A 26,319-nucleotide genomic window follows, 5' to 3' on the forward strand; every position below is an offset into this window, starting at 1 on the left:
GTCTGCAAATACAGCCCTGCAGAGGTCAGAGCTGGAAACACGGTTGTGCTGAAAGGGCAACTCCGGTGTGATCCCCAAGAAAGCAAAGGAACGACAAAGAATTTTAGCTAGGGGGGATGCAAGGCAGCAGGAAGGGGGACTCTGTGTGTGTGCAAAGCCAGCTCGACACCACCCCTCGCCTCTTCCCCTGTTAAGGGGGGTCTGCCAGCTCAGGAGTGGCACAGTCTAGCACAAGTCCTGCCTCCTGCCTCCTTCCTCCTCCTCCTTCTCCTCCTCCTCCTCCCAGATGTTCCCTTGTGTGCAGCCATCTGTTGAGCTCCCTCCTCCCTCCTCCTGCGGGGAAGGGGGCAGCCAGCTTGCCCGGCCAGCTGCACGCCTCGGACGAGAAGGAGGAGGGAGAAGAGGAGAGCAGAAGGGGACAGCCGGCCCCGAGCCCTGCCGCTGCCGACTCCCGCGTGGGAAGCGGCGCTGCGCGGCCGCCCCTCCGTGGGAACCGGCCCGGCACTGGGAACCGACCCCGGCCCCGTGAGTCCCCCCCTCTGCCCCCATCCCCTCCCTGACCCGCACCCCTTCCTTGCGCCCTCCATCCCCTCCCTGGCCCCTGCATACCTCTCTGCACGCCCCTCCACACTTCCCCGGCTGTGCAGAAGCATGGGGCTCATTTTTGGGGAGGGGGAAGCTGGACCGCGATGGGCTGAGCCCTCCCTGTCGCCTGCCCGGGGATGCGCAGGGCCAAACCCGGGGGTCCCTACTGCGGAGCCCTCCCAGCCTCAGAGTGCGGAAACTTTTTTCGGTGTGATGAGTTTTTCTTCGCGAGGGTTTTTTTTCGGTGTGATGAGTTTTTCTTCGCAGCCGGGGTAGGGGGAAGGACAGAGATCGCGGGTAGAAGTAAACTACTTTTTTCCCCACCTCTGGTTTTTCCAGAGGGGGAACTTTGAGATGCGGTGGGTGCGTACGAGCCCCCAGCCCGGCTCCCCTCCCGGGATGAAACGTCTCCAGCTGGAATCCCTTCCCTTCGCCTTCCCCCAGTGGAATGGTGGTTTCTAAAGGTCTCGGGATCGCCACGGCTGCAGAGTAATCCGAGCAGCAGCTGGAGGCTCCGCACCGCCTCCCGTGCCCGGCTTCGGGGCTTTGATTTCACACAGGGCTCCCTGTCTCCCCTCCTCTCCCTCCTCCTCCTCCTCTCCGGGCCCTCCCCTCAACTCTCGGGAGCGAAGAGAAGCTTTTTAGTGGGTTTCTGGTGCTGGGAGGCTCGCAGGGTTTGGAAGCTTACTCAAGGTAAGGAGAGAAAGGAGAAGGAAAGCTTAGAGGGGTCGGCTGGATGGGGTGTAGAACCTGGAAGGTGCAGAGGGGGAGGGGGGTCCTTTCCCCCCGGGTTGCATTGATAAAGGCATGGCAAAGACATTCCTGACTGAGAATTTCCCATCTCTGAGTAGATTAAGCAGACGGGGAAGGTGTGTGTGGGAAGGGGAGAGAGGAGGCCGAGCAAGGTTTATTCATTCTCTCATTGAAAAAAAAAGGGGAAAAAAAAAAGGAAAAAAAAAAGAAGAAAGAATGAAAGAAGCTGCTGGGTGTGACTTCTGAAGCAGAAGGTCAGAAAGCACGGGGTTCCCCTGATAGTGCACACACCCTGTAAACTTTTAGGCAGCTCCCAGGAAACTTGTTATTAATGCTGCAGTCATTAAAAGGCGCAGCCCACGGCAGATTTATTAGCTCAGTAAACCACAACACGTGCCAAGCTCTCTGGAAACAAAAGGGTCTGTCAACTTCACTCCTCTTGCTTGGGGTTTGGGAAGCCTGGGAGGAGAGCGGTGGGGATGGAGCCCGTGGCTTTTGTCGCGGGGAAGTGGCATCGCCTCCGTTAGCCGCCAGCACGGTTCGAGAACGCAGTTCCGTGGCAGCGGAGAAGACACTGGAGCACGGCTGTAAGGAAAGCACAGCGAACCCTGCTGAGCTCACGGTGCTCGTCGCGGCAGTGGGACGAGCAGCCCCTGGTCTCCCGAATGGAAAGCTTCCCCCGTGTGCCTGCCATGATAAATCAGCTGCCTGAATAACAGCATTCACCGAAGTTACAGTGGGAAACTTGTCTGGCTGGACACTGTGCCATTGCTGGGCGGAGAGCAGCCCACCGATCGCTGGCGTTGCGCTGAAATATCGCATTGATTGCCGCTCCGAAGCTCGGCTGACGGCACCGGGCTATTGCAGCCGTGAGGAGCAGGGCGAACACCGGGAGAAGAGGCGCCGGGGAAAGGCAGGGTCGGAGCATCTCGCCGATCTCTCCGGCAATAAGGAGCACGCTGGATGTGTTGGATGCTGAAAGGAGCGGAGGAAGCTGGCACGTCCCTGGGAGGATTTGGCGGCTGAACTTGGCTGGGGGCTCGCTGTCGGCAGCCAGGCGCTCGCAGGCGAAGCGGGTCAGTGTGTGCCATGGCCCTGGCGCGGGGCCTGGCTCCCGTCCCACCGTGACCCACGGCGGGCAGTCCCGGCCCCTGGCCCGGAGAGCACGGGGAGGTGCCTGCTCAGTGCGGGTCATAAATGGCCCAGGAGGAGCTGCCCCGTCCCCGCTCCAGGGGCGGTGGGAGCGCGGGGCGAGCGGCGGCCGGGGCAGGCGGGAGGCTGGTGGCAGCGCTCGGGCGGATTTTCCCTTGCGGCATCCTGGAGCAGGGCAGACGTCGCTGATTTGTGAATGAATTTGAGCAGCTGCTGTCAGAGGCAATGGGGGAGCAATAACAAAATGCCTGGAGGGAGCGAGGACGTGACAAACATCCCAGGGGTTATTAATTTCTGGTGAGAGGCTGGACTGGCAGGAAAGGCTGCAGGGTTGGGATGAGGGTCTCCTGCACCCCTATCCTTACAACTAAGTGCAAGGAAAAAAACAGCATTGAATGGATGAGAGGAAATTGGGAGAAAAGGGGAAAAACATGCAGAAGTTTTTAGGGGGTTTTGTGGATTGTTTTTCTTTTATTTTTATATAGGGAAACACATCTTGTGCTCCCTGAGGCAGCCACCCAGTGAGCAGCAGTGAGTGTCACCCCTGTGCAAGCCCGAGCTGGGAATACAAGGTGAGCCACCGTCTTCCAGAGGTTTAGAGTTTTCCCTCCATCCCTAACTGCTTTTTTTTATCCTCTTTCAGTCTCTCCTCCTTCCTCCTCCTCCTTCTCCTCTTTTGTTAATTGGTTGGTGGGGAGAAGCAGAGTCTGGAGGGTGGGATGAGACAAGGCATCCTTGTCCAGCAGCCCTCCTGACCCCTGGCACCCCCAGGCTCTGCACGGTAGCTGCAGCACTGGCTGCCTTGGCAGGCTATCAAAAGAAACTTCCAAACACGGAGATGTTGAGGGCTGGGAAGAGATAAAGGCTGGCTTGAGCAAGCTGTTTCTTGTCTTAAAACTTGGCACCTGGACCTATTGAGGCAAATGTATGAACGGCTCAGCCATTCATTACAAGGAAATCTTGATATTTTAATTTTTATTGCAATTTTTTTTTTGGGGGGGGGGGCTATTTAATTTCCTGGGAGTTTCTATTGTATTCATGGTGTGCAGCAGGGGAAAGGAAATATGTGCACTGGGAATCGCCTCAGCCTTCCCGTCTGCTTGCAGACACTGCAAGAGATTAAACCATCCTGGCTGCCTTAGCATGGGACATTCCTGAGTTGTATTAACCAGGCTGGAAATCTCCTGTCAGAGCAGTGGCAAACTGGAAAAAAGCACTTTATCTTCACCATAGTAGACAGAGGGCCACGTGCTGTGGGTAATGTCTGAGCGCCGGTGTCTGCAGGGTTTCTTTTCCTTCCCCTTTCTCCCTTCCTCATTATTTTTGCAGTCTTTGTGATGGTGATTCCTCTCCTTTCCCCTGATTCTTGCTAGCAGCTCAAACCCAGGGGTGGGGAGACAAATCATGTAATGGTTTGGGTTGGACCTTAAAGATCATCCAGTTTCAACGCCCTGGCTGTGGGCAGGGACACTTTCTTCTAGACCAGTTTATTCAAAGCCCCATCCAACCTGGCCTTGAACACTTTCAGGGGTGGGGACTGCATTTTCAGGGATTTTTTTGTTTACTTTGAATAAGATAATCCTCCTCAGGAAAAATTGAGATTCAAACTCCTGTTGTGATTGATGGGTCAAACGTATGTGATTCCTCAACCCCATCGTGTCTGAGGTGACACATGTGCAAGGGGCTTGTGTCTCCTGTCGCCAAGTGGGGCAGGACATGTCCCTGACCCCAAAAGTGCCTGTTTTCCTCCCATCCTTGAGAACGATACGTCTGTAGCAGTTGGCATGGTGAGGCCAAACTTCACAGACAAGGATGGGGGAGATCTTTTCTCCAAAGCAATTTAATCCTACTGCAAAAGTTCTGCTTTTATCTGTCCAGGACCAAAACATTGCAACTTCTTGTAAGCAATCTCCAATTCAAAGAACTGTAGGATCATAGGGTAACTGCCAGTCTCATCCATCCCCTTCCCTCTCCCCTAGCCTGGCTGCCCATTTTGGAGAGGGCAAAGCAGGGTTGCTGTCCCTAGAGTGTCGAGGAAGGCAGGGGCTGGACATGGAACCCAGGGACTGTGGTAACATTTGGCTAAACCAGTTAGAGCAGTGGCAGTATTGGCTGGGGACTTCTGTGTGGGGTAAGATCCACAGGCCTTGTGCTCCCTTCCCAGTTAAACTGGTGGGAATTAAACCTGGGGATGGGGGTGAGTGAACACCTCTCAGACCTAGTACTAGTCATCCTTAAGGTGTCAGGAGGGAAACTGAGGCACTTAAATGGGGACTCGGCATAGCATTAGTGGTGAGAAATTGGTCCTGCTGGGGAAATGGCTCTCCCAACCCACTTCAGATGATCTTTGTCCAAATCCTCCACCAGCCAAGAGGGACTGGAGAATCCCGGGCCAAGGAGGGGAAGAACAGAGCAGAGGAGATACTGCACATCAGGGGAGCAATGAAGTATCATCTGCAGTGGGAATCATGGTGGGGATGACACACTACTGGTAAACCCTTTATCAGCTCTGCCTACAGCCCTTCTCCTCCCCAAATCCCCCCTTTGCAAACCTTGTAGGAAACCCACTGGGTCTAGTAAATGTCTCACATGCTTCACTGGGGTGAGGGCAGCTCCTGAAGCCCCAGCTGATGCTCCACCAAGCAGTTTCACTGGCATTCATTGCTTGCAGCATCACGATACAAGAATTATTGGCGGGGAGGGGGGGTGTGTGCAAAAAAAGGCCATGAGGGGAATGAGATGGGAGTCTCCAGCTGTGCTGTTTGCAACAATAGTGGCCAGGATTGTGTTTATTACCTCCTCAGTGGAGGGTCTGCAGCTGCATGCTGAGAGCCACAGACAGCAAAGGGGCCCAGAGATTATTGTGTGTGGAAAAAAATCCAACCACAAAAATAAATAAAAAGCCCACAAAGAATCCCTGGCCAGCTGGAGTAGTGCCACCCAGATTAACTCCCAGTCTCCTAGTTTTGCCCTTCCTCACTGAAGTCAGCAGCCCCTCAGAGTTGTTAGGAGAAGGGAGATTGGCAGCTTCTGCCTTTCAGAGAGCTAAAGCTGCATGGGGTCCACTTAAAATCCTTCTGCCAGGGCTGAAAGTGTTGCCCAGCCAGGTTGAATTTCTTTCCCCTCTGCTTTCTCATAATTTTTTCCAGTGCTGGCTGCACCATGACAAATGCATGCTGTTGGAGGCATTACTTAAACCTGATCCGCAGCCACCTCTGTTGTAAAGGATTCAATTCTCTTAGAGGTCTTTTCCAACCTTTATGATTCTGTGATTCAATGAGAAAGAGCTGGAAAGCCATTAGAGATACAGGATGATGAGGCTGTGATGAGTTGTTTGCTCTTGGTGGGATGTGTCTCACCAGGAAGAGCAGAGGCATCACCCTGGGATGTATCACCTTGTCTTCCCTCCTCTCTCTTTTTCCTTCCTCCTGCCTAGCTCATCTTCTCTGGGGGAACCCATCCACATCTACCCATGCAGTGTGGTCTCCCTGCAGCTCAGGCCAGCCCTCTGGGGTGATCGGAAGCAATCCAGATCAGGGGTGTGGGGTGCATCCATAGGCATCACGCCTTTACCTCACTGACCAGAGAGCTGCTGGTGGGTCCTTGTGACCTGCACTTCTCTGGCACAGAACATGGTACCTGCCATCCCAGGGATGTGCACAGCATGTGGCATTTCCCAGCTGGGCATAGTGGCATGGCTGACCAGCTCTTCTAACAGCTAAAGCCAACAAGTATCCTGTGTGGGTAGGAGGTTTCCTCTCCCCGTGCTGCACCTCTTAAGGTTCCTCGCTGGCATATGGTGTTCATCCTGGAGTGCATTCCTCTGGAATTATATCATGTCTCTGGGAGCTGGAGTGCAGCAAAAAACTATCATCATAGCAGGAGTCAGTGCAGGAGCTGTCTGGGGTTGGCTGTCAGGTGTGCGTCGCCAAGGGCTGAGGCTCCAGGAGAAGCTTGCTGGCATAATTTTCGTTTTCAATAATTGACTAGTTAAGAAAGGAGGAGGGTTTAATCCTCTCAAGGGGACTGCTGTGATTTGGATAAAGCCTGGGTACCCACAGGCTCCCTTCATGCCTCACAGTGGGTTCTTGGGCACTGGAGGTAGCTTCACCAAGTCATTCTACAGCAAAATGCACTTGGACTGGCATAAAACTTTGTGTAAACCTCTCCTTTGGCTATGAAGCACCATGTCGAAGGGCTGGTCTGTTCCCGAGCTTGTGCCAAAATAACGGAGACCTCCCATTCTGGGACATGTCGCTATGATAAAAATCCTATTCAGGCTGAGTTTGAGATGGTTAAGAAAATATTTGTGTTCCTGGCAGAGATGAAGTCTCTCTTATACTCAGTGAGTGCCAGGATAGTGAGGCCTCCTGCACTTGGAAATGCTCACAGCTAACAAGCAGAGCAGGGAGGACAAGGAATAGGAGTTGTTAGGAGGTAAAAGAATTCAGAGTTATCATGCTGGAAGTGAGCAGGAGAAAGTTCTGCACTCTTCCATCCCTTGCTGGCACCTGTTAGACTGATTCTATGCATCCCAGGCTGCTGGGAACCAGTTGTGGCTGCCAAAGCTCCCAGTCTGAGCGGTTCTGCAGCTGGAATAGCCAGGAGGCAATGGTGGGGCTGGGATGCTCACATCCTCTCTGCTCCCATAAAACCCTCTGAATCCCTCCTGGTGCTGCACCACTCCAACGCCTGCCTTCCCCTGCCCCCAGCCACTCAGGAGACCTGAAAACAATTTCCTTTTGGGAATGCCCCCTCTGGGCACAAGCACAGCTTGACTTGAGGCTGGAGATCAAAATTTCTTTCAAAAGCCACAGGAGACTAATTCCTCCACCTGGAAATAAACTGCTATTAAGCTGACAGCTCTCTGGGCTGAGCAGAGAAGTAGGAATTTTGTGCAAATCCTGATGCCATGGTGATTTAATTCCTAATTTTCCTGTGCTGGATGTGGCACCAACATTTTCCCACTTGAGTAAAAATTCCCTGGAGTTGGGCTGATCTTCCCTTACAAAATGCATCTTTTCAAGGCACAAAGCTTTTAGTGTGGCAGAAATTGTATTTCAGCCACGGATGTAAATGAGCTGGAAGTTACTGTATGGGCTGGCAGATCTGCCTGCACATGTTTTCCTTTTGTCAGATCCCAAAATACACCACCCTGCACATTGATTTCCTCCTCCAGGGGGAATGAGGGATACCTGGGGGGGAAGATTGCATAAGAGAAGTAAGCTACTAGCTGTTTAAGCACTAGGATGATAAATTATCTCTGGCCTCTTGCAAAGCAGGTGGGAATTGTGACATTAACAGTTGTAACAAAGTTTGTTTTAATAGGTTTTTCCATTTCTTTATTAAATAAAGGATTTTCTTTGTACATTAAAAAAAAAAATAGGGCAGAGACTTTCAGCCAAGCAAGCATTTCAGCGTCTTTTCCCAAGTAACAAGCAATAGGATAAGAGGAAACAGCTTCAAGTTGCAGTAGGGGATGTTTATATTGCAAATTAGGGAAAATTTCTTTACCAAAAGGGTTGTCAAGTATTGGAACAGGCTGCCCAGGGAAGTGTTTGAGTCACCATCCCTGGAGGTATTTAAAAGATGTGCAGATGTGGCACTTGAGCACATGGTTTAGTGGTGGGTTTGGCAGTGCTGGGTTAACAGCTGGATTCAATGATATTCAAGGTCTTTCCCAACCTAAATGATTCTAAATTTGCACACAGATCCATAGTGTGGAGCTGTAGGGTTTGGAGGCGCTGGGTTCCCTCTAGGCCAACCCCTCACATCTTCTCTGCAGCCCTTGTGGTGGCTGCTTGACTTTGCCTTTGGGGTTGTGAAATGTTTTTGATGTTTTTGATGATTAATTTAGCTTTGCCTTTGCTAATCTTATCTATCCCATCCCCTGCAACATCTACAAGCATCTGTCTAAAGGATGGAGAACATGTTTGGATACTGGAAAGTCATTGCAGTTTTGGCTCAGCAATTTCTGTCCAGAGAGGAGAAAAGCAAATGGAAATATCCAAGACAGAAAAAATGTGAAATGGTATATGGTTTTTTGTTCTTTGCCCTTTCTGGCTGTCCACAACCTTTATTCCATGGGTTTTTGGTGAGATTCAAGTCTTGCAAACAAAGACTTGATGCAGGGCAGTGGGATTCTTATCCAGATCAGGAAGCAGCATCTTGTCTCTGTTTATGCAGTTTCTCTACTCCCCGCTGGTTTCCACTTGAACATCAAGCTGTTGATTTTAACTCTTTGAGTGTGACTTTCCAGCCACTTCCTTATCCACTGAGTCATCTAACCATCAAATCCACGTTTTCTCCACAGAGATTAAGAAGTGGAGTCGATTAGTGTCAAATGCTTTGCACAAGTCCAGGTAGATAATGCCAGTCCCTCTTCCCTCATCCACCAAGACTGTAACTGTGTCATAGAAAGCTGTGAAATTTGTCCAGCAGGATGTGCACTTAATGAACTCATGTTGGCTGTCACCAACTACCTACTTATTTTCCGTTTGCCTTAGCAAAGTTCCCATGAGGATCTGCTTCATCATCTTGCCAGGCAAAATAATTAAAGCACAAAGGAATTCATAGCAAAATCTTTTCTTTTTTTCTTTTTGCATTCCTTGCATTTCATTCTCATTTTTCCCAGGGAGCAGGAACATGGTGCAAAAAGCAGTCAGGCACCTGCAGGATGCCTTTTCACTCCGTCTCAAGCCCTTGGTATCTCTTTACATTAAACCATAAGGGCTAAATTCACCACCCCAGTGGCTGAGCTTCCCCTCCTCCTAACACTTGCATGCACTGGTGAGGGAAATAGGGTTGCAAATCCTTGTGTTTATATCCTATTGGAAAACTGGGGATGGCTCTACTGTTCTAAGCAGCTTTGCAAGTCCCACAGATAAAACCATCAGTGTGAAAGGTGATAATTTATCCTGTAAAAGTGACTTGCACAATGTCTCCTGATGGAGGCCTTCATGAAATCAAGTGCAATTTGGAAGAGCCAAGGGACTGATTCTCATCCTGCTGAGAGAGTTATACCAAGAGTAACTCCACTGAACTTTCTCAGATCCATCTAACAAACACAGGATCAAACATAAAAACCTAATACTTCTTGGATTCCCATTAGCTCTCCTCTCCCTAAACCCCAGAAGTCTCAAACACTGAGTATAAAACCAGGACTGTTTGCAAAGTGTCTCCCAAACCAGCAAACAACAAAATGTAACAAGCGGGTCAGAAAACAATGTTCCCATTTACACCAACATTTTTTGGTGAGCCTTCATAATATTAATCAAGAGCTCTTTGCAGTATTTATGTGGGGAAGCCTTCTGCAGGAAGAGCTGGTCTGGAGCAGGCAAAGCAAAAGCCTGAATGACCTTTACTTTCAATAGATGCACATGAAAAAACCAACAACAAAAAAAGAGTGACCTTGTCAGCAGCAGTCTCTTTATTATGGGAGGGGTGTGTGTCTGCAGCAGGGGTTTCATGGTCTCTGGCTGTAGGCTGGTTTGAGCTAGTTTTGCTGCCTGCTCAAATTGGCATATGGGATCTGGAGACCCGACCACGACTGCATCTGTGGCGTCATTTGGGCTCAGCCGGGAGAGTCCACACTGGAAAAGTGTAGCTGCTGCTAGTGCTGCACTTTAGTCAGTAATTATTCTAATTTTACCAAATAATTAATGGGTGGAGAAGAGGGGGAAAGGTCTCTTATGCAATTTTGTTGTCGAGAAGCAACTCTGGAGCATTCTGGTGCTCTGACGCTGCTGTCCCAACTGCCACTTAGCATCCAAGATATTTAAAAAGAGCCAGTGCCAACTTTTTTTTTCTTCAGCCTGGAGGATTTATGGCCTCTATCATAACCTATACACTTGTTTCACTTTCCAATAACGTTCCCGTTCCCCTGACCCCAATTAGTGCTGGTAGCCAAGTGGGCCTGGTGAGCTTTGCTGTTAAGACTTTGTTTATTTCTTTACTTGGCTGATACAATAGAAGACAATCCCAAAATTTTCCTCCTGAGATATTGTTGCTAATACGACTCTTCTGTCCTTTGTTAGAACAACAGCTCTATTTGGGACAGGTGGACTTCAGCTCTTCCTTTTTGCCTTTTTTCTTTGAAATTTGCTCTCTTTGCTGCTAACCCAGAATTAATATTGCCAAGAAATGTAAAAATTTCCAGACTCTGTCCACCATGCCTTACAGATTCATGTCATATCTGATTTGGTCTAGTTGTGGGTTGCTGTGGAAAAGACAGATTCTGTTTTCCCCACTCCTGTGTGAGAGCTGTTAACTCTCTGAATGGTCAGCAGAATTTGTTGGAAAACTGACCCAGCAAAGGGGAAGGAGAAAGATCAGAGGGGTTTCTGTTGGATCAGTGAGCCAACCTGGTTTATCCAAGAGCACCTAGTTATTGGGAGGGACTAGGGTTTGGAAGATGCAGCCAAGAATGAGGTGGGAAGCAGTAACCAGGGAGAGTGGGCATCCTACTCTGTCATGGACAAGGGAGAGAGGGACATCTCCAGGGATGTGTATGGGCTTAGGATGCTTTCATCCCCTTTTGGAGCAATTTCATTCTCTACACTCCACTGTAGAGACAACCTGGTGTTTGGGGTTTTGGTTTTTTTTTTTGCACTTCCTACGCATGTACCTCAAGCTTCATTGGGTGAATTTGGACCCTTAGCCCCAACCCCAGCACCATTTCAGATGATGCTTTGTTCAGAAGCATGTTGAGGGAGGCTGAGGGAATGAAGAATGAAGAATGGGGCAGCTGTTTCCTGACTCCATCAAACAGCAAACTCTAAAACACCTCCCCTAGTATTATTTCTTTAATTAGTCATTGATTTTTTGCTACGGGGAATTCCAGCTTGGTGGTTGCCAGGGCAACTGGAGGTAGCCTAGGTAGCATCCTCTTAATATCCGCATTCCCAAAGAGGGGGACCAGTCCCCAGGCAATGGGCTTTCATCCAGGGAGGGATGTGTCAGCTGACCTCCCTAATGAGAAAAGTCTTTAAGGGAGAGGAGAAGGAAAACATCAAATGCAGTGAGAAGCATGAATTTGCAACAACACAGTAACAAAGCTTTCCTCTCTCCCACCTCACTCCCCAGCCATCATCTGAGGCCTGGCATCCCTCTGCAATCTGTTTTTAATATTGAGGGCTTTTTAGCTGGGAAATTTCAGTGTGAGTTTTCTGTGTGAGTCCTGCCACACAGCATTGCAATGGCTGAGCATAGCAGGGAGAAGTCATAAGGGCATCTGCAGGCTAGCAGAGGGATGTGGGATCTGTAGGGATGGCTGGCATCCTGCTAGAAGCTTGGTCCAGCACTTGTTCCATTAACCACCACAGGCTCTCCTTAAGATTGTCTCAGAATATTTGACCTGCAGAAAGGATGAGCAAGATATAAAGACCAGAGCCCTGCAGTCACTACAGGCACCTGAAGCGTGGGGGAAGATATTGCACCCCCAGCAGCTCCTATTGGAATCAGCAGGTATAAAATGACCCATAGAGCTTCCAGCTGGCCAAAATGTATCACTGGGGTCTCTCCATACCTCAATAGCCATAGAAATGAAGAGGACATGGCTAAACCAGCCCTAGGGTGGGCTGCTTTCTCCCAGTGACTTTGCCCTCACTGTCTTAGGTGATGGTGCCAGTGGTTTCTTGTCCATGGTATTTCCCTAGGTGAAAATCCCCAGTGCTGCAGGAGGATGACTCCTCTTCTTTTTACAAGGGGATACCTTGGCTTCCTGCCTTTATCAACAAAGAAGCTCGTGGGCAGCAATCCAAAGGCATTTTGGTGCAGTTTCAAACACACACTGTACACAGAACTGTAAATGCCTGCGGTGTGTTTCTTTCCCCATTTCAAAGAGAACTACTGATTGTTGCACACAATAATAAAACATGCCTGTACCTGACTAAGCTCTTTGCCAATGATCTGGCAATGCAGGAGTCCCTTTCTTGGACTGGAAGATGACCAGTAACTTTATTTCTCCTATCTTTTGTCAGAGCTATTAACCAAGTAGCATGTTTGCCTATGATGGTCTATTCTGCTCCATAAGGGAGTTTCCAACTGGTGCTAATGGATTGTATTCCATCTGCAAAGCAATTGCAGAGCCAGTGAAGGAGAATTCGTGGCAGTGCTGCGAGGAGGGAAGAGGCAATAGATGCTGTGCAAAGACTTCAGCTGAGCTTTGTGTACTGCATTTCAGCTGTGTCATGATCTGTCTGTGCTGCTGGCTGAAGTGATAGATGTTGCAGCAAGAGTCACTGTATCTGCCCACTTCTGGCAATAATTTTTGAGGCTGATCAGGAGAGGAATTCCCATGTCAAAAGGGTTTGAACAGGTGTATATCAAAGCCCAGCATCAGTTTGCAATCTTCTCTCAATTCATAGAATCACAGAATAGCTTGGATTGGAGTAGACCCTTTAAAGGTCACCCAGTCCAATTCCCCACAATAATCAGGAACATTTTCAACTAGTCCAGATTGTTTAGAGCCCCATCCAGCCAGGACTTGAATATTTCAAGGGATGGGGCATCTGCCACCTCCCTGGGCAACCTGTGCCAGTGTTTTATCACCTTTATCATAGAAGACTACTTCCTTAGATCTAGTCTGAATCACCCCTCTTTTAATTTAAAACCATCACCCCTTGTCCTACCACTACAGACCCTATTAAAAGTCTGTTCCCAGTTAAATTAGGACTTTGGATTTTGTCCTCTTACTTTTGTTCAGATGTTCCATAAGGAGCCAATGAAGGCTTTAGCAGTGCTCAGAAAGTAAAATTTAACAGTAGTATGTCTTTGGGCTTCCTGGTGTATGATTCAGCTCCCACCAGAGCTAAAACAATTCTATGAGGAAATGAGCTGCACTTCTGAAGGAGAAGTTGGGAGGTCCTTTCCACACAGAGACATCAAGCAGGAATAGCCACTGGGTAGAATTTGGGAGAAGAAATACCAGCAGACTGGGCTGATACCAATGTAGATACTTCCCTGTATGTGAGATATTTAACATTTGAGGTTTTGCAGTTTTAGTTTACAAGAACTCCCCACTGCTCTAACTTCCCCTGGTAATAGAACATTTCAGTGCAATCCAAATGCAGCTTCATGAAAAAATAAAAATAGTAGTATTTATTTTAGGAGGGGCTGCAGAAGGCAGCAAGCTATGTCTGTCTGCACAGAACCAGTGGGGATCTGCCTTGATGTCATTAGGAAAGGGATATCTGGAATAGTGTCTGCAGAGAAGAGCCCTACCCACTATGTCCCTTCTGCACATAGAAGTGTTTTCTCAAGAAACAGTTGAGATGGGCTGAGGCTAGGGCTCATCTTACCAATTTTCTGTTGTATCTATAGAATAATGGACCCCAAAGGGGCCTTTAGCAATGGTTTAGTTGCAGGCAGCTTGGCCAGAGCTCCAATCTCTACTTTCTGTTTGCAGGAGGTCTGGGAGACACTACCATACAACTTACATCAGTGATCAGGACAGTATTTTTGCAACACTTCCCTCTTTGCACTTTTTTTGCACACTGGCAAGTAGTCCCCAGTCAGTCTCCTGGGAATGAGAGCAGAGCCAAGAACACCGTGCTGAAAAGGGAGAGAAACTGAATACAAGGGGTGGGTGAGGGGAGATGAAGTGTGAATTTCGAGGAAATGGTCTTGGGAAGGTGTAAGGGCTGTGAGGAAGGAATCTCAGCCAGATCAAAGGGTGTGTGGGAAACATGATACTTGGAGGAAGTTAATGAAGTGCTTTTAAACAGTGGTGGGAAAGGTAAGAGACCAAGGAGGCTGAAGTGGGGATGAGAACATTCATTTAAAGGCATTTATTTTACTTTTTGCTTGTTAAATGAGCAGTTGGCACCTGGGGTCTATTTATGGCCAGCAGTATATCCAAGGACCAGTGCTGATGGATCTGCTTGTCTGGCTTGGTGAGATTTTTTGTTTCCAGCCTTCTGGAGACCTTGTTTGTAAGGCATGGGGAGTCATCACCCAGGACTGCAATAGGAACCAGTGAGGACAGTCCTTGCTGCCTCTGCTGACCTGCAAGATGCTGACATGCTCCTATGTACCCTCTCCAGAGAGGCAGATCTAAGGATTGTTTTGGCTGTCTCTTGAAACCATGCAGCTATTGTTGCCCCCTGTTGTGTGGGTGAGTTGTTAGGATGCCATCTGAAGAGGTTCAGCAAAGCTGGAGAGTGCAGATCAGCTCTCTGCGTCTCTTGTATGAGATGATGGAGAGACAGAAATGTCTTGGAGAGAGACAGATCAAAACCAAAGCAGTGGAGAGAACCCCTTGCTTACTGGCACTGTTAATTCGAGAGAATATTTAATGCAATTACCAGAGGCTCCCCAAAGACAGTACATTAAGCAAATTGTCTCTCTCCACGGTGCAGAGGGCTGGGCCCATCACAGCAAAGGCTGAGTTAAACTGAACAAGCCTTGGTTCCTCTGCTCTGGTAGGAGCTTCCACCAGGCCAAGGAGGATTGGTTTTAGCCACCTGATACAAATCCAAACTTCTAAAATTTACATCTCTAGTCCAAGGAAGGGAGATGTGATATCCATTTGGGCAGTAAGGAGCTGTCCTTTTCTTTGATGGTCCAGTCAAAAGTTTATATGTTTAATAGATCATGCTTTAAGGCAGCCTACTCTTCTTAGAGCTCATTTCCAATTTTGCCTCAATTTGGTTGTGTGTGTAAAGACTGCTGATCCAATTTTTTTTTCTCCATTAAACTCCCACTGGGGTTCACAACATGAGAGAAAAAGTCTTTGGGATATCCATGCTATTTAAGGGTATGCTTAATCTCTCCCTTTGTAAAGAGAAAGAACAAGACTGCATAAATCAAACAGTTACACATCCTTCATAAAGTAATTTCTACAGCAATTAAATCTGCTTTTCTATTGTCTCATTTTCCAGGAGAACAATGCATTTCCTAGCCTGGTTCAATTTGCTGCTTCTCCTTCCTTGCTTTGGTACTACAAAAACCTGCTTCCCTGGCTGCCACTGTGAAGTGGAAACCTTTGGTCTCTTTGACAGCTTTAGTTTGACCAAGGTGGACTGCAGTGGAATAGGCTCACACATTGTTCCTGTCCCAATCCCTCTGGACACCTCCTACTTGGATCTATCATCAAACAGACTGGAAACAATAAATGAATCGATGCTTACTGGTCCTGGATACACCACCCTGGTGAGTCTCGACCTGAGCTACAATAAAATTGCCAAGATTTCCCCCACAACGTTTTCCAAGCTTCGGTACCTGGAGTCCTTGGATCTGAGTCATAACTCTCTGGAAGTCCTTCCGGAGAACTGTTTCTCCAGCTCTCCTCTAAGTGACATAGATTTGAGCAATAACAAACTTTTGGATATAGCTATCGACATTTTTGCTTCAAAAGGTCAAGGCAAATCCCTGAATGTGGATCTATCCAATAATATGCTCAGCACAATTACAAGGCACCATGAAAAGAGCATTCCCAACATCCAGAATTTAAATCTTTCTGGAAACAGGCTAACATTTGTACCAAACCTTCAAGGCATTCCTCTCCGATATTTAAATCTTGATGGAAACCCTCTGGTTAAGGTTGAGAAAGGAGACTTCACAGGGCTGAAAGACTTGATTCATCTATCCCTCAGTGGCCTGCATGGCTTTAGAGAGTTATCTCCTCATAGCTTCAAAGAACTTCAAGCTCTCCAGGTTCTAGATTTATCCAACAATCCCAGCTTGAAGTCACTGTCTCCTGAAGTTATCTTTGGTCTGAACTCCCTACAAGAGCTCAACCTCTCTGGCTCAGGCATATCATCCTTGCCAAAGACTTTGCTGAAATGCCTGCCTTCCATCAAAAGCATCACCTTGGGGAAGGACATACAGTGTCTTAAGACCATCAAAGAAGGACAGTACCACCGACAAATTGGGCTGACCAAAAAGGAAGTCCTCAGTTGCCATGACAGCCGTGGATCCGTAGCAGCAGCACCTTATGTTTTGTGATGAAAGCTGGGCAGAAGAAGGGGTGGGGCAGGGAGGGTAGGGGACCATGGGACTTGTACAGGTGTCGGACTGAGATGGCTTGCAGTGTGCCTTTTGTAAAACTGTCAATAATTTATATATTTGTATTTGCCAATAGTTGTTTGTGGATTTTATAAACTCTCGAATCTCGGTCCGCGTTATCTGCAGGCTCCGGATTTTACCCGGCGCATCGAGGTCCTCACTCATCCTGTCGGCTCAGGAGCGGCGATGCTGGATGATGCGGGGACAAGTCGCTCTGCAGGTCCCAGGGCAGAACACTCCATCTGGAGCAAACCCTTCATGCCTCAGAAGCATTTGTAGGAGCAAAGCTACAACTCCGCAGAGCACACACCAAAATGTACCAGCTCTGTAGCTGCTTGCTCACAAACCCATGCATCATCCTTTTTTTAATTATTACTCCCCAAAATGTGCCTTCTGGATGTTGCCTTCATTAGCAGCACCCTGTTTTCTGTCATGCACTTTCAGTCTTGAAGAAACATTTCCAGACAAACCTGAATACAGGGTGCACCTAATGTGCTGGGTTTTACATGTTATTTGCATAGGTGTGCAATAAACATTGAGTAAGTCGAGACATTTTCCCACCAATTTCTCCTTTTTCCACCTTGATCCTTTTCATGTCTAATTAACTTAGGTCCAGCTTTGGCAGCCTCCTGTCTTTTTACTCTCAATGAGCCATTGGTCAGAGATGATGTGCAGCAGAGGTAGGGAAGCAGAGGGCTCTGCTAACAGCCACATCTCACCCAGGAACTAGACTTTGATGAAGAAGGTTGCAAAGGGAAGAGATCATGTAGCCTAGCTCAGAAAAAAAAAAAAAAAAAAAAAAAGGAAGAGAATCCCTCCTCCCTTTCTCGGGAAGCTTGGAAGGAAACTTTGACAGGGCTTCTTTCTTGATGACCTTATCAAACCAAGATGCAGTCCTAGAGGATATGAGAGTAAGTTGTTTCCAGGCTGACATTCCCCATCTGAACACAACATCTGCAGCTCATCTGGGCATATGTAAGGCGGCTTGCAGTGCCAAAACACTTCTGAGAATGTGCCGGGGAAGAATTAACACTGATGCCGGTGGCCCTGGAGCACTTTGCTTATCGGAGAAAAGATCTTTGGGTTTTTTCCCAGAGTTGTGGCTTTTCTTTCTCTCACACAGCTCCTTGGTTGCCAAGTGAATCTGATAAACTGAAATCTGATAAAAATCCTAGTCCTCAAAGTTTTACTGATTTTTGTCTCCCCCTGCATTGCTGAAATGCTGGCAGAGGGGAGCCCTTCTGGAGCCTCTTTTTCTCCAGTCTAGGAGGAAGTGGGAGAAGGCAGTATAACATGACTCAATGCCAAGTGTGAAGCCTTCAATTTGCTAATTAGGAGCAGTGGAAGTGACTGCTGAGGTCTGGTCCACATCTGGCATGCTCTCTCCAGGGGCATGGGATGTTGTGGATGGCGGTCATGCTCAAGCTGATCTGCAGTTTGGTCTCTAAATCCAGCCCTGCATCAGGGTCACTTTCAATGTTTGATTTAGGGAAATCTCTGTAAAGGTGGTACAGATATAAACTCATCTCACAACTGTCCTTGGGAGTGTTGGAAGAAGCTCAGGTTTTGTTCTCATACCCTCAAAATTCTTGGAAGGTGGAAACCCTGTTGCCCAAACCCACTGACTCCATAAAAGTCAGAGTCAACACCTAACTTTGGATACTGAAATTTGGTACTGAAATACTCCCACATTTCCATCTGTCTCAATTTCAATAATTTGTTTGGGTAGCTCAGGGTGGGATTTTCACCCCTTCCTTCAGTTTTGGGAATTTTTTCCTCTAACGCTCCTTCTTTGCGATGTTTGACCAGCTTTCACAATCACAGGAAAGGTTTATTTTCTTAAAAAGGCAATGGGGCTGCCTATGGGCAGAGATCTGGAGTGGGACAGAAACAAACTGCAATGCAGGACAGGGGCAGTTTGTGAGGAAAGATGTGGGGGTTTTACTGGATTTTGCCTTTTTAAGAGAATCATTTTCTGCTGGCAGAAAATGTATTTTTTTTAAAGAAAAATACATTTTAAAATACTGTTTACTTTTTTAAGCCTGTACATAGATGAAACATTATGGTTATCACCTACTGTCAAAGTTACTGTCTTAGTAGCACTGTGGTAAATTTAAAACCCAATGTGACAATCCAATTGAAGACTGCAAGATTTCCTTGTGTAATCTCATGCTAGCTGGTAGCTAAACTAGTTTTAGCAAAAGCTGGCAAATACTATCGCTGTGTTAGTCTGTTTTTTTAAAGAAAAACTCTGCAGCATTGTAAGGCTTTGTGATTACTCACAATATAATAAAGTGATTTGGAGGAGAATAAACCCAGATCCCACAGATTTATTGCTTTAATGCTGAGCGGGTGGCAGCTGTCACTGGGTCTGAATTGCAGCACAGCTTCTCTCATTCTCTGCTGATCCCCCACTGCCCCCATGGGTGCTGCATCTGCAAAGTGGGGACAGGATTTGTCCCACAGTGCTTGGCTTACTGTGCTCTTCAGTGATGGAAAGACTTTGAGAGCTTCTCTGGTTGACTTGAAGGACATTAGGAACACGTGGCATGAAGCAGCAGAGAGCATGTGCAAATTCCCTGCTCCAGGACCTGCTCCAAAGCTTGTGGAGCAGGTGGGGATTTCTTTGTGGATTTGATCAATCTGGGACATGGTCTGCTAGTGTTGAAAGGCTGGATTTGCAGTAGGTGGGGTGATGTGGGGAGACACCACAAGACCATGGAAGTGTTCAAGAGCATGTAGATGTGGTGCTTAGGGAGATGGTTTAAGGGTGGACTTGGCAGTACTGGGTTACGGGTTGAACATGATGATCTCAGAGGTCTTTTCCATCCCTGAAGTTTCTATGATTCTGTGGGGGTGGAAGGGAGTAAAGGGGTGCAAAAGTGATGCCACAGCACAGAAAGCTGAACACTGCCAGACCACAGAGCTTCTGGCAGCAAGACACATGTAATCCAGTCTCAGCACCCTCCTCAGCAGTGCCGGGGCTGTTGCACAGGGGACTAAGACCATGCAGAGCCATTGCACCTAAAGAATAAACAGAAACCTCTCCAGTGAGTTCTTCCTGCTCTTAAATTACAAATTTAATTTTAAAGGCTTATTGGTGCTGTGTATAAAAGTGGTGCAATCAGAGACTCACCAAGGAAACTGCCTATAGGAAGTTTTGTAATGTTCCTGTTCCTCCCAGGCCTGAAGGAACAACTGCATCTTCCACCCAGGCAGTCAGACTTGCAGGCTGCCTGGAAGAGGCTGTTGATTCTTTACCTGTTTCCCCAAAATGCCCCATCCTCCCAGATGGCACAGAAAGTAGCCAGATGATAGCCTGGGGTGTGAGATCACCAGGGAAGGCCAAATCTTGCTCATAGAACTTTTATGGACTGTAGGGGAAGAGCCACCACCACCAACTGTTAGAGATGCTCCTCTGGTATCCACCACAAGGTTATGGCCATGAGGTTACACCGTCACACCCCTTTGGGGTGGAATCACTTCTGCCCAGGGGCGTGGCTCAGTCAAAGAGGTGGAGAATGTCTTCCTCTCCTAGGGAAGGACAATATCCTAGGGCACAAGGGTCTGAAGCTGTATTCTCCCACGTCCTTGTGAATGCCCCACATACATGATGCTCCAGCACTGTGTTAGATCTTGTCCCTCCCAGTACTCCTTTGACCCTTGCCTTAACATCTTATTTTGCAACTACTTTTTATTCATTATATAATTAATGACTTAATTTATTATTTATATTATTAATTCTTGTTTTGACTATTATTTATTTAAATAGCCTTTCCAAAATCCTCTTAATGGGAAGAACCAGGCAAGCCTCTACCAGAAACATGAGCCCTCACATCACACATGTGTGTCCCCTCTGCACCAGTGAGGCATGAACACCTGAAACAGCACTGATGTCCCCACAGAGGAGATGGGGCACACTGGGGCTTGGATGAGTTGAGGAGGCCCTCATTCAAGCTTCCTGTCAGCTTGATAACACGGTGTGATGGACCTGGTACCAGGCACCAAGCCATCCATGCCAGGAAAGCCACCCATGCCAGGAAAGCCATTTATGCCAGGAAGGCCAGCCAGGTTGGTTAGCTGCAAGCTTTGGCTGTCTCCACAACCAGCTCAGCTCTGCAGCCAGATATGTTTGCCCTGGCAAGCAAGATGGGCGTTTTAATTACAGGCTCAACATTTTTAGAAGCAGGAAAACCTCAGCAGAGGCTGGGCAATAAGGCTAGGCTGGGTAAGGGAGGAAGAAGTAGTGGGTGAGCTTGCATTTGCTTGTGCTGTTCTGTCTGCTGAAGAGTTAGCAGCATCTCATCCCTCCTTTCCAGCATGTGGGGAAAGACGGTGAGGGTCATTTCCCCCATCTGCCTTGTGCCCAGGGCAGCACAGGACAGATATTCTTTTCTTTATTAGAGAATATGTACCTCTCAGTACCCCAAAAAAACTCTCATTTTCTTCTCATCAGTCTGCTGGAACCATTTCTCCTGGCAGTCAGCTGTCAGCCCATAGACGTCCCTTGCTGACTGATTATGTGGCTGACTTCATAACAGCAGTAGGTGCTGTCCCTTTTAAAAATAGCTGCTCCTCTGTACATTTTCCATTTTGCAGAAGGTTTTTATTTCCAGCACGTTTGTTTCACAAAACCCTGGCTTGGTCAGGCAGGAAAGCACAGATGCACTCTTGCCATGCCAGAAAAAAAATGCTGCATGGCTGGGCATAATCCTTCTGCCTGTCCTGGGATCTGCCTCCTAGGGAAGTTTTGGGGCAGTGAAACCTTCTGACCCATGCATGTTTATAGAGTATTACTCCTGCTTCATCACCCTGAGATTTCCTCTTCCTTTCCTTTTTGAGTGGACAAGGAGACCTGGGAACCTGATTAAAAGGTGGAAAATTGGAGCTGAAATTAGGCCATCAGATAAATCCTTTCCTGTAATAAGCAGGGAGTTGGAGTACCAGCCCTTAATCACAGCCTTTGTCTCTCAGCATTTGTATGCCTGTGTGCACCCATCCTCACCGCCAAAACAAACCCACCCCCCTCCTGCCCCATCCCCACCCCTGCAGTCACCGCCTTTCATTAACGGGATTAAAATAGAAGTGGTTCATGCTGCCACAGAGGAACACCCTGGAGAAAGCAGCAGAGCGCTGTGCCAGGCGCTGTGCATCCCTCGAAAAAGCCCTGCCAGACGCAAAGGGGAGTGTGCTGCCACCCTGCCCAGCTCCACCCATTCCAGCAGTCTGGCCTCTACTCTACTCTACTCTACTCTAACCCACAGAAGGGTTAATCAGCCTGAAACAAATCCTGGTAACTTTCCCACCACCCTGGTGATGTCCTTTAACCCCCGCTGCTGCCTGTCAGGACCTCTGTGCCACATTCTCCCCTCCCTCCTCTTCCTCGTTAGCAGTAGAAGTGTCACAGCACTTGCTGATAATTGACCGGGGCCGTGCTGGGAATTTGAACCTACATTTCAAAGAGATTGTTAACCTCCTTTTCCAGCTCTTTGAACTGCTTTGCTTTGTTGCAGGTTAAAGGAAACACATGTCCTCTTCCTCCCAGAGTTTTTGATGGGAGCATGGCACATCAGAGCTGGTGGGTTTTTACCAGCCAGGATGTTGGTAGCATGGTGCTGCTAAGTGCCATGTAATGATGCATTTTCGGGCAATCAAGCTGCCTGTTAAATTTAGAGGTGATTAAACACAAAGAAATGGTCCAGAGGTAGGCAAGGGAATGGCAGAAGTATGTGACATCACTCTCCTGACATTATATGGAGGGGGGTTCAGACAATGGAGAACCTAGAAAGGGCCACAGGTTATGGGTTGCTCACCCAGAAACTAGGTTCAAGCCCCTCTAGTATGCTGGACTTTCTGGATGGGCTTGGATACACAAATGACAGTTTTTAGTTTTTATGAGTTGTATTTGAATGGGTGATTTAAGTTACCCTGTGACTATAGAGCAGCAGAGAGAAGTTGTCCTGTCCTTCTTCTACATTACATAAAAACTGGAATTTGTGCAGCCCTTCAAAAACAGATCCAAGATCACCAGTTTTCAGGCAGATCAATGAGTTAAACCATCCCATCAGGCCATGCAGTCACTAATAAAAAGAGGAAACAGCTTGAAGAGGATGGTTGTCTACAAAAATGAGCACCCCAAGTCCCTCTTCCCAATAGTAACTCTAAGAGTGATGGCTGCATGCACCTTGAGCTCAAAACAGATGCTCTGAAGGCTCCCAAGTACCTCTCAACATCTTGCCTACTTATAACCTAAAACTTGGACCTGGCTGGTCTGCTGTGAAGATAAATGCAGGTAGGGCTGTAGGCTGTTGGACTGTTAGGTTAGAAATTATCCCGAAAGATAAGATCTGCATCATCAGACCTATCACCTGCATTGGTAGCCCCCCACTGACCATGGGGGTCATCCTTAGGCCTGTGGTAATTCTCAGACCTGTTAATCTGCTGTCTGTGTCAGAGGTAAGAAACTTCTGAAGAGTTTAAAGAGGGCACAGCTTTTCCTGTGAGATTCACTGTGGGAAACATCTTCTGGTTTGGTGCTTACCTGCAACTTCCTTTGCAGGAACACAAGAGGCAAGGCTTTCCCCTATTTTACTCCTAATCCCAACCAATAGTGCAAAAATTCTTTATTTCCCTTAGAAATATTAATCCATGGAATTTTTCTCATTTAAATTTTTAATGAAGTGACTGTTTGCTTTCCAAAACCCACCCGCCCAACAGCTGCCTGTTTGTCGGGGTAACATCTGGGACCTACATGCCAGAGACTGCAGAGGTGAAAATCCTCTTGAATAAACAGGAAAGGGGCAGGGCATGGAACATATACCTATGATATCCCATGAGAAATTCCTGGATAATCCATGGTGGCAATGATGTCACAATGCTATTTTTACCACGATTTGTTAAATGTCCTGTGGCAGCATGCTCAGCCTCCCAAGGCAAACACTATACCATGTCTAAATTGGAAATGATCCTGCCCCAGGGGTCTTGCAAACAATATCCAAACAAGATATTGTCACAGAAAATATGAGATTATTAATAATGTGTTTCAGTTAGTTTCCCCTAAAACTCATCACAGTGTTGTACATGGTCATTTTAGGAACCCACAATGACTCCATCAAGTTCTTACCTACTTGCCCTAAGACTGCCCTAATGGAATGCCAAGCCTTTTGACAAGTCCAGTGAGCTTCTGCCTTTGGAATTTATTTCCCAGCTGAGTTTGAAGCCCCCAGTGAGACACCTTTTCAGTCTAAAACATTCCCCATAAGAATATTTTTGTCTCTACTTCTGCTCCTCAGCACATAGAAATCAACATTCACACTCAAATCTGTGCTCCACAGAAAAAGTGAAGATGCTGGGTGATGCCAGGGACAGAGGTGCTGTTCCAGGAAAGAACACAACCAGCCTCTCAGTGGGTTTGGGGATCATTGTTTTGTGGGGAAATTAGTGCTTTTCTGAGGTGACTCTGCAAACACAATTTGCGGGGTTTTGGCACCCCAGAAAAGCAGTGCTGTAGTCAGAAAAACATAGAATGGTTAGAGTTGGAAGAAGCCTTAAAGATGAACTAGTTGCAGCTCCCCTGCCATGGGCAGGGACAACTTCCATTAGACCAGGGTACTCAGAGCCCCATCCAGCCCGGCTTTCAACATTTCCAAGGATAAGATGTCAACAACTTCTCAGGGCAACCTGTGCTAAGTGCTTCACATCCTTACATCTTCCCCCTTCCTAAAGCTAAATGTCAGAGCTATAAAGTATGCATTTTCCCAGTATCCCAAAGCAGAGTAGAAGCCCCACAACTGGCAGGGATCCCATCCTAGTGTCACCAAAGGGATATTAAAATTATAGTAACAGCCCCAGCAGCATAATAGAAATGAGGTGGCAACTCCTTTCTTTTCTCTCTGCAAGCCACAGCAGAGGAGAAAGTCCCCAGGACAATCCTCGTGTCCATTTCAGTGCCACAGATCCCTGTATTATCTGCTGCAGAAAAGAAGTTAGTAGCCCAGTCTGAAGCAGCAGTTTCACATGGCAGAGCAGCTATGCAGTTTCCAGCAGAGCTCTGGAGCCAGCCAAGCACCATTAGCCTAGTTTTTCAGTCAAGCAAGGAAGTCCTGGCTCCTGGCAGGCTTATTAGCTTTGGCACTGAGCTCCTCTGACACCCAGCCAAGGCATTCTGGCTGCAGCTGGACCTGCCTGGCTTCTGTCCCACAAGCTTGGGTCTCTCCTCATCACACCTCTCTACATTCTTGTTCAGTTTGGGAAGTGCAAAATTGTGTGCCTGACCACCTGAGCAATGGGGATGGCTAGAGACTTGGGATTAGAGGGGGTGTTCAGACTCCAAACCTCTCGTATATTCAAGGATCCCTGAGGTTCAAACACTTCCAAGCAAAATACTTGCTTTTCCAAGAACAGAGATTTTCTTTCCATCTTACAAAGGTGGTGCTGGGCATAAGCAGGGATGAATTTGTTATATTTGCTGTTATCACTTATCTTCCCTCCTTCAAACTCTCAAGATACGTTTGAAAGCCTAAATAAAAGCTGCATGTCTCTTCCCAGGGATTGAGCTAATCTCAGAAGCAGTTGGAAGAAAGGACAAAATCCCTGAAGCTGGCAGGCTCTGGAGATCCACTGCATACTAGATCTTCCCTGCTGATTGTGAAACTCTGCACTCAAAATTGAATCAGTTTGGAATAGACTTTAGAGATCACATAGTTCCAGCCCCCCTGCCATGGGCAGGGACACCTTCCACTAGACCAGGTTGTTCAGAGCCACATCCAGCCTGGCTCTGAATATTTCCAGGGATGGGGCATCCACAACTTCTCTGAGCACCTTGTGCTACTGCCTCAGCACCCTTATAACAAAAAAAAACCCTCAAACATTTCTTTGTGTCTAATCTGAATCTACTCCCCAGCCTCTAATCTGAATCTTCCCTAGCCTCAGCCTGAGCAGGCGACTCCTCCTCTTTACCCCCTCTGATGTGGTAACGAGGCCACAAAATTAATGACTGACAAGGACTGACTGCTGAGCTCCAGCTATGTGTGAACTGCTGAGCCCCTGCTGAAAGCTGGTTCCTTCATTAACCACCTTCCAGCCCCAGGCACAGCCTGGGATGCAGCAGATAGTGTTTTTATCAGCTTTGCAGAAATTAACTGCGAGATCTGCTCTTCTCCCATGCACCTGCCACATGCTGCAGGTAAAACGGAGCAGACAGCATGCGCAGAAAACAGAGGGGATGCTCTTTTGGGAAAAGATAACAGAAATTGCCTCATGATGGTGATCTTGGTCACAAGTTGCTCCATCACCAGGTAAACAGTGCTGGCAAGAGACAGAGCTTCTGCTGATCTCCCTGTACTGTGACAGGCAGAAGTGAGATTCTGGAGGGAATTAGGGTCTGGTTAGGGTGGCAGCCTCTGGATCTATCCCCGTCACAGCCACGGCAGCAGAAGTGGTGCTGCCACACACTGAACTGCTAAGAGGGACATTGTCACTGCTTGTTCAGAATTGCATGCATTCAGAGGGGAAAAGAAATTATTAGATATCACTTCCTTTCATAAATAGTAAGACTTCTTCTGTCCTTGGGATTACTTTCTTAGGAAACCCTGACACTGCACCTCCTCATGGTGGTGGATGCCACTTTGCTGCCAGGAGGAGAGTGCAATGTTAGCATCACCAGGGATGCAAGTCATTGAAAAATACAGGGCATGGCAAGTTTCTGGGAATTTCTGAAGCAATAGCCTGGAGATCTCATATGAGCATTTGAATGTCACTCGGTCAGGCAATGCCTGTCAATTTCCTGTAATATCTACATAGACATGAGTCAGCCAGACCTCC

The 26,319-nt window shown here is 47.7% G+C and overlaps 1 protein-coding gene across 7 annotated transcripts; it reads left to right on the forward strand.

Annotated features, from left to right (window-relative positions):
- The first annotated feature begins 283 nt into the window (after positions 1 to 283).
- On the forward strand, positions 284 to 18,811 carry TSKU (tsukushi, small leucine rich proteoglycan). Of its 7 annotated transcripts, none has more exons than XM_030268349.4 (3): positions 284 to 525; positions 2,976 to 3,062; positions 15,372 to 18,811. In XM_030268349.4, the coding sequence occupies exon 3, from the start codon at positions 15,379 to 15,381 to the stop codon at positions 16,435 to 16,437; it is 1,059 nt and encodes a 352-aa protein (XP_030124209.2). In that variant the 5' UTR covers positions 284 to 525; positions 2,976 to 3,062; positions 15,372 to 15,378; the 3' UTR covers positions 16,438 to 18,811. The 7 variants fall into 7 exon arrangements, 6 of the variants coding, with proteins under 6 accessions (XP_030124209.2, XP_012425347.3, XP_030124226.2 ...); XM_012569893.5 differs by lacking the exon at positions 284 to 525 and adding an exon at positions 550 to 1,278; XM_030268366.4 differs by lacking the exon at positions 284 to 525 and adding an exon at positions 1,285 to 2,414.
- The last annotated feature ends 7,508 nt before the right edge of the window (positions 18,812 to 26,319 follow it).

This window comes from Taeniopygia guttata, chromosome 1, assembly GCF_048771995.1.
Source record: "Taeniopygia guttata chromosome 1, bTaeGut7.mat, whole genome shotgun sequence".
NCBI classification, from domain to species: domain Eukaryota; kingdom Metazoa; phylum Chordata; class Aves; order Passeriformes; family Estrildidae; genus Taeniopygia; species Taeniopygia guttata.

Excerpts from the sequence above, each read along its gene's own strand:
- TSKU (XM_030268336.4), top strand. The coding sequence starts at position 14,520 with ATGTACCCTCTCCAGAGAGGCAGATCTAAGGATTGTTTTGGCTGTCTC. Across the intron at positions 14,606-15,371 it reads TGTTGCCCCCTGTTGTGTGG|GAGAACAATGCATTTCCTAG; the intron begins GTGAGTTGTTAG and ends CTCATTTTCCAG.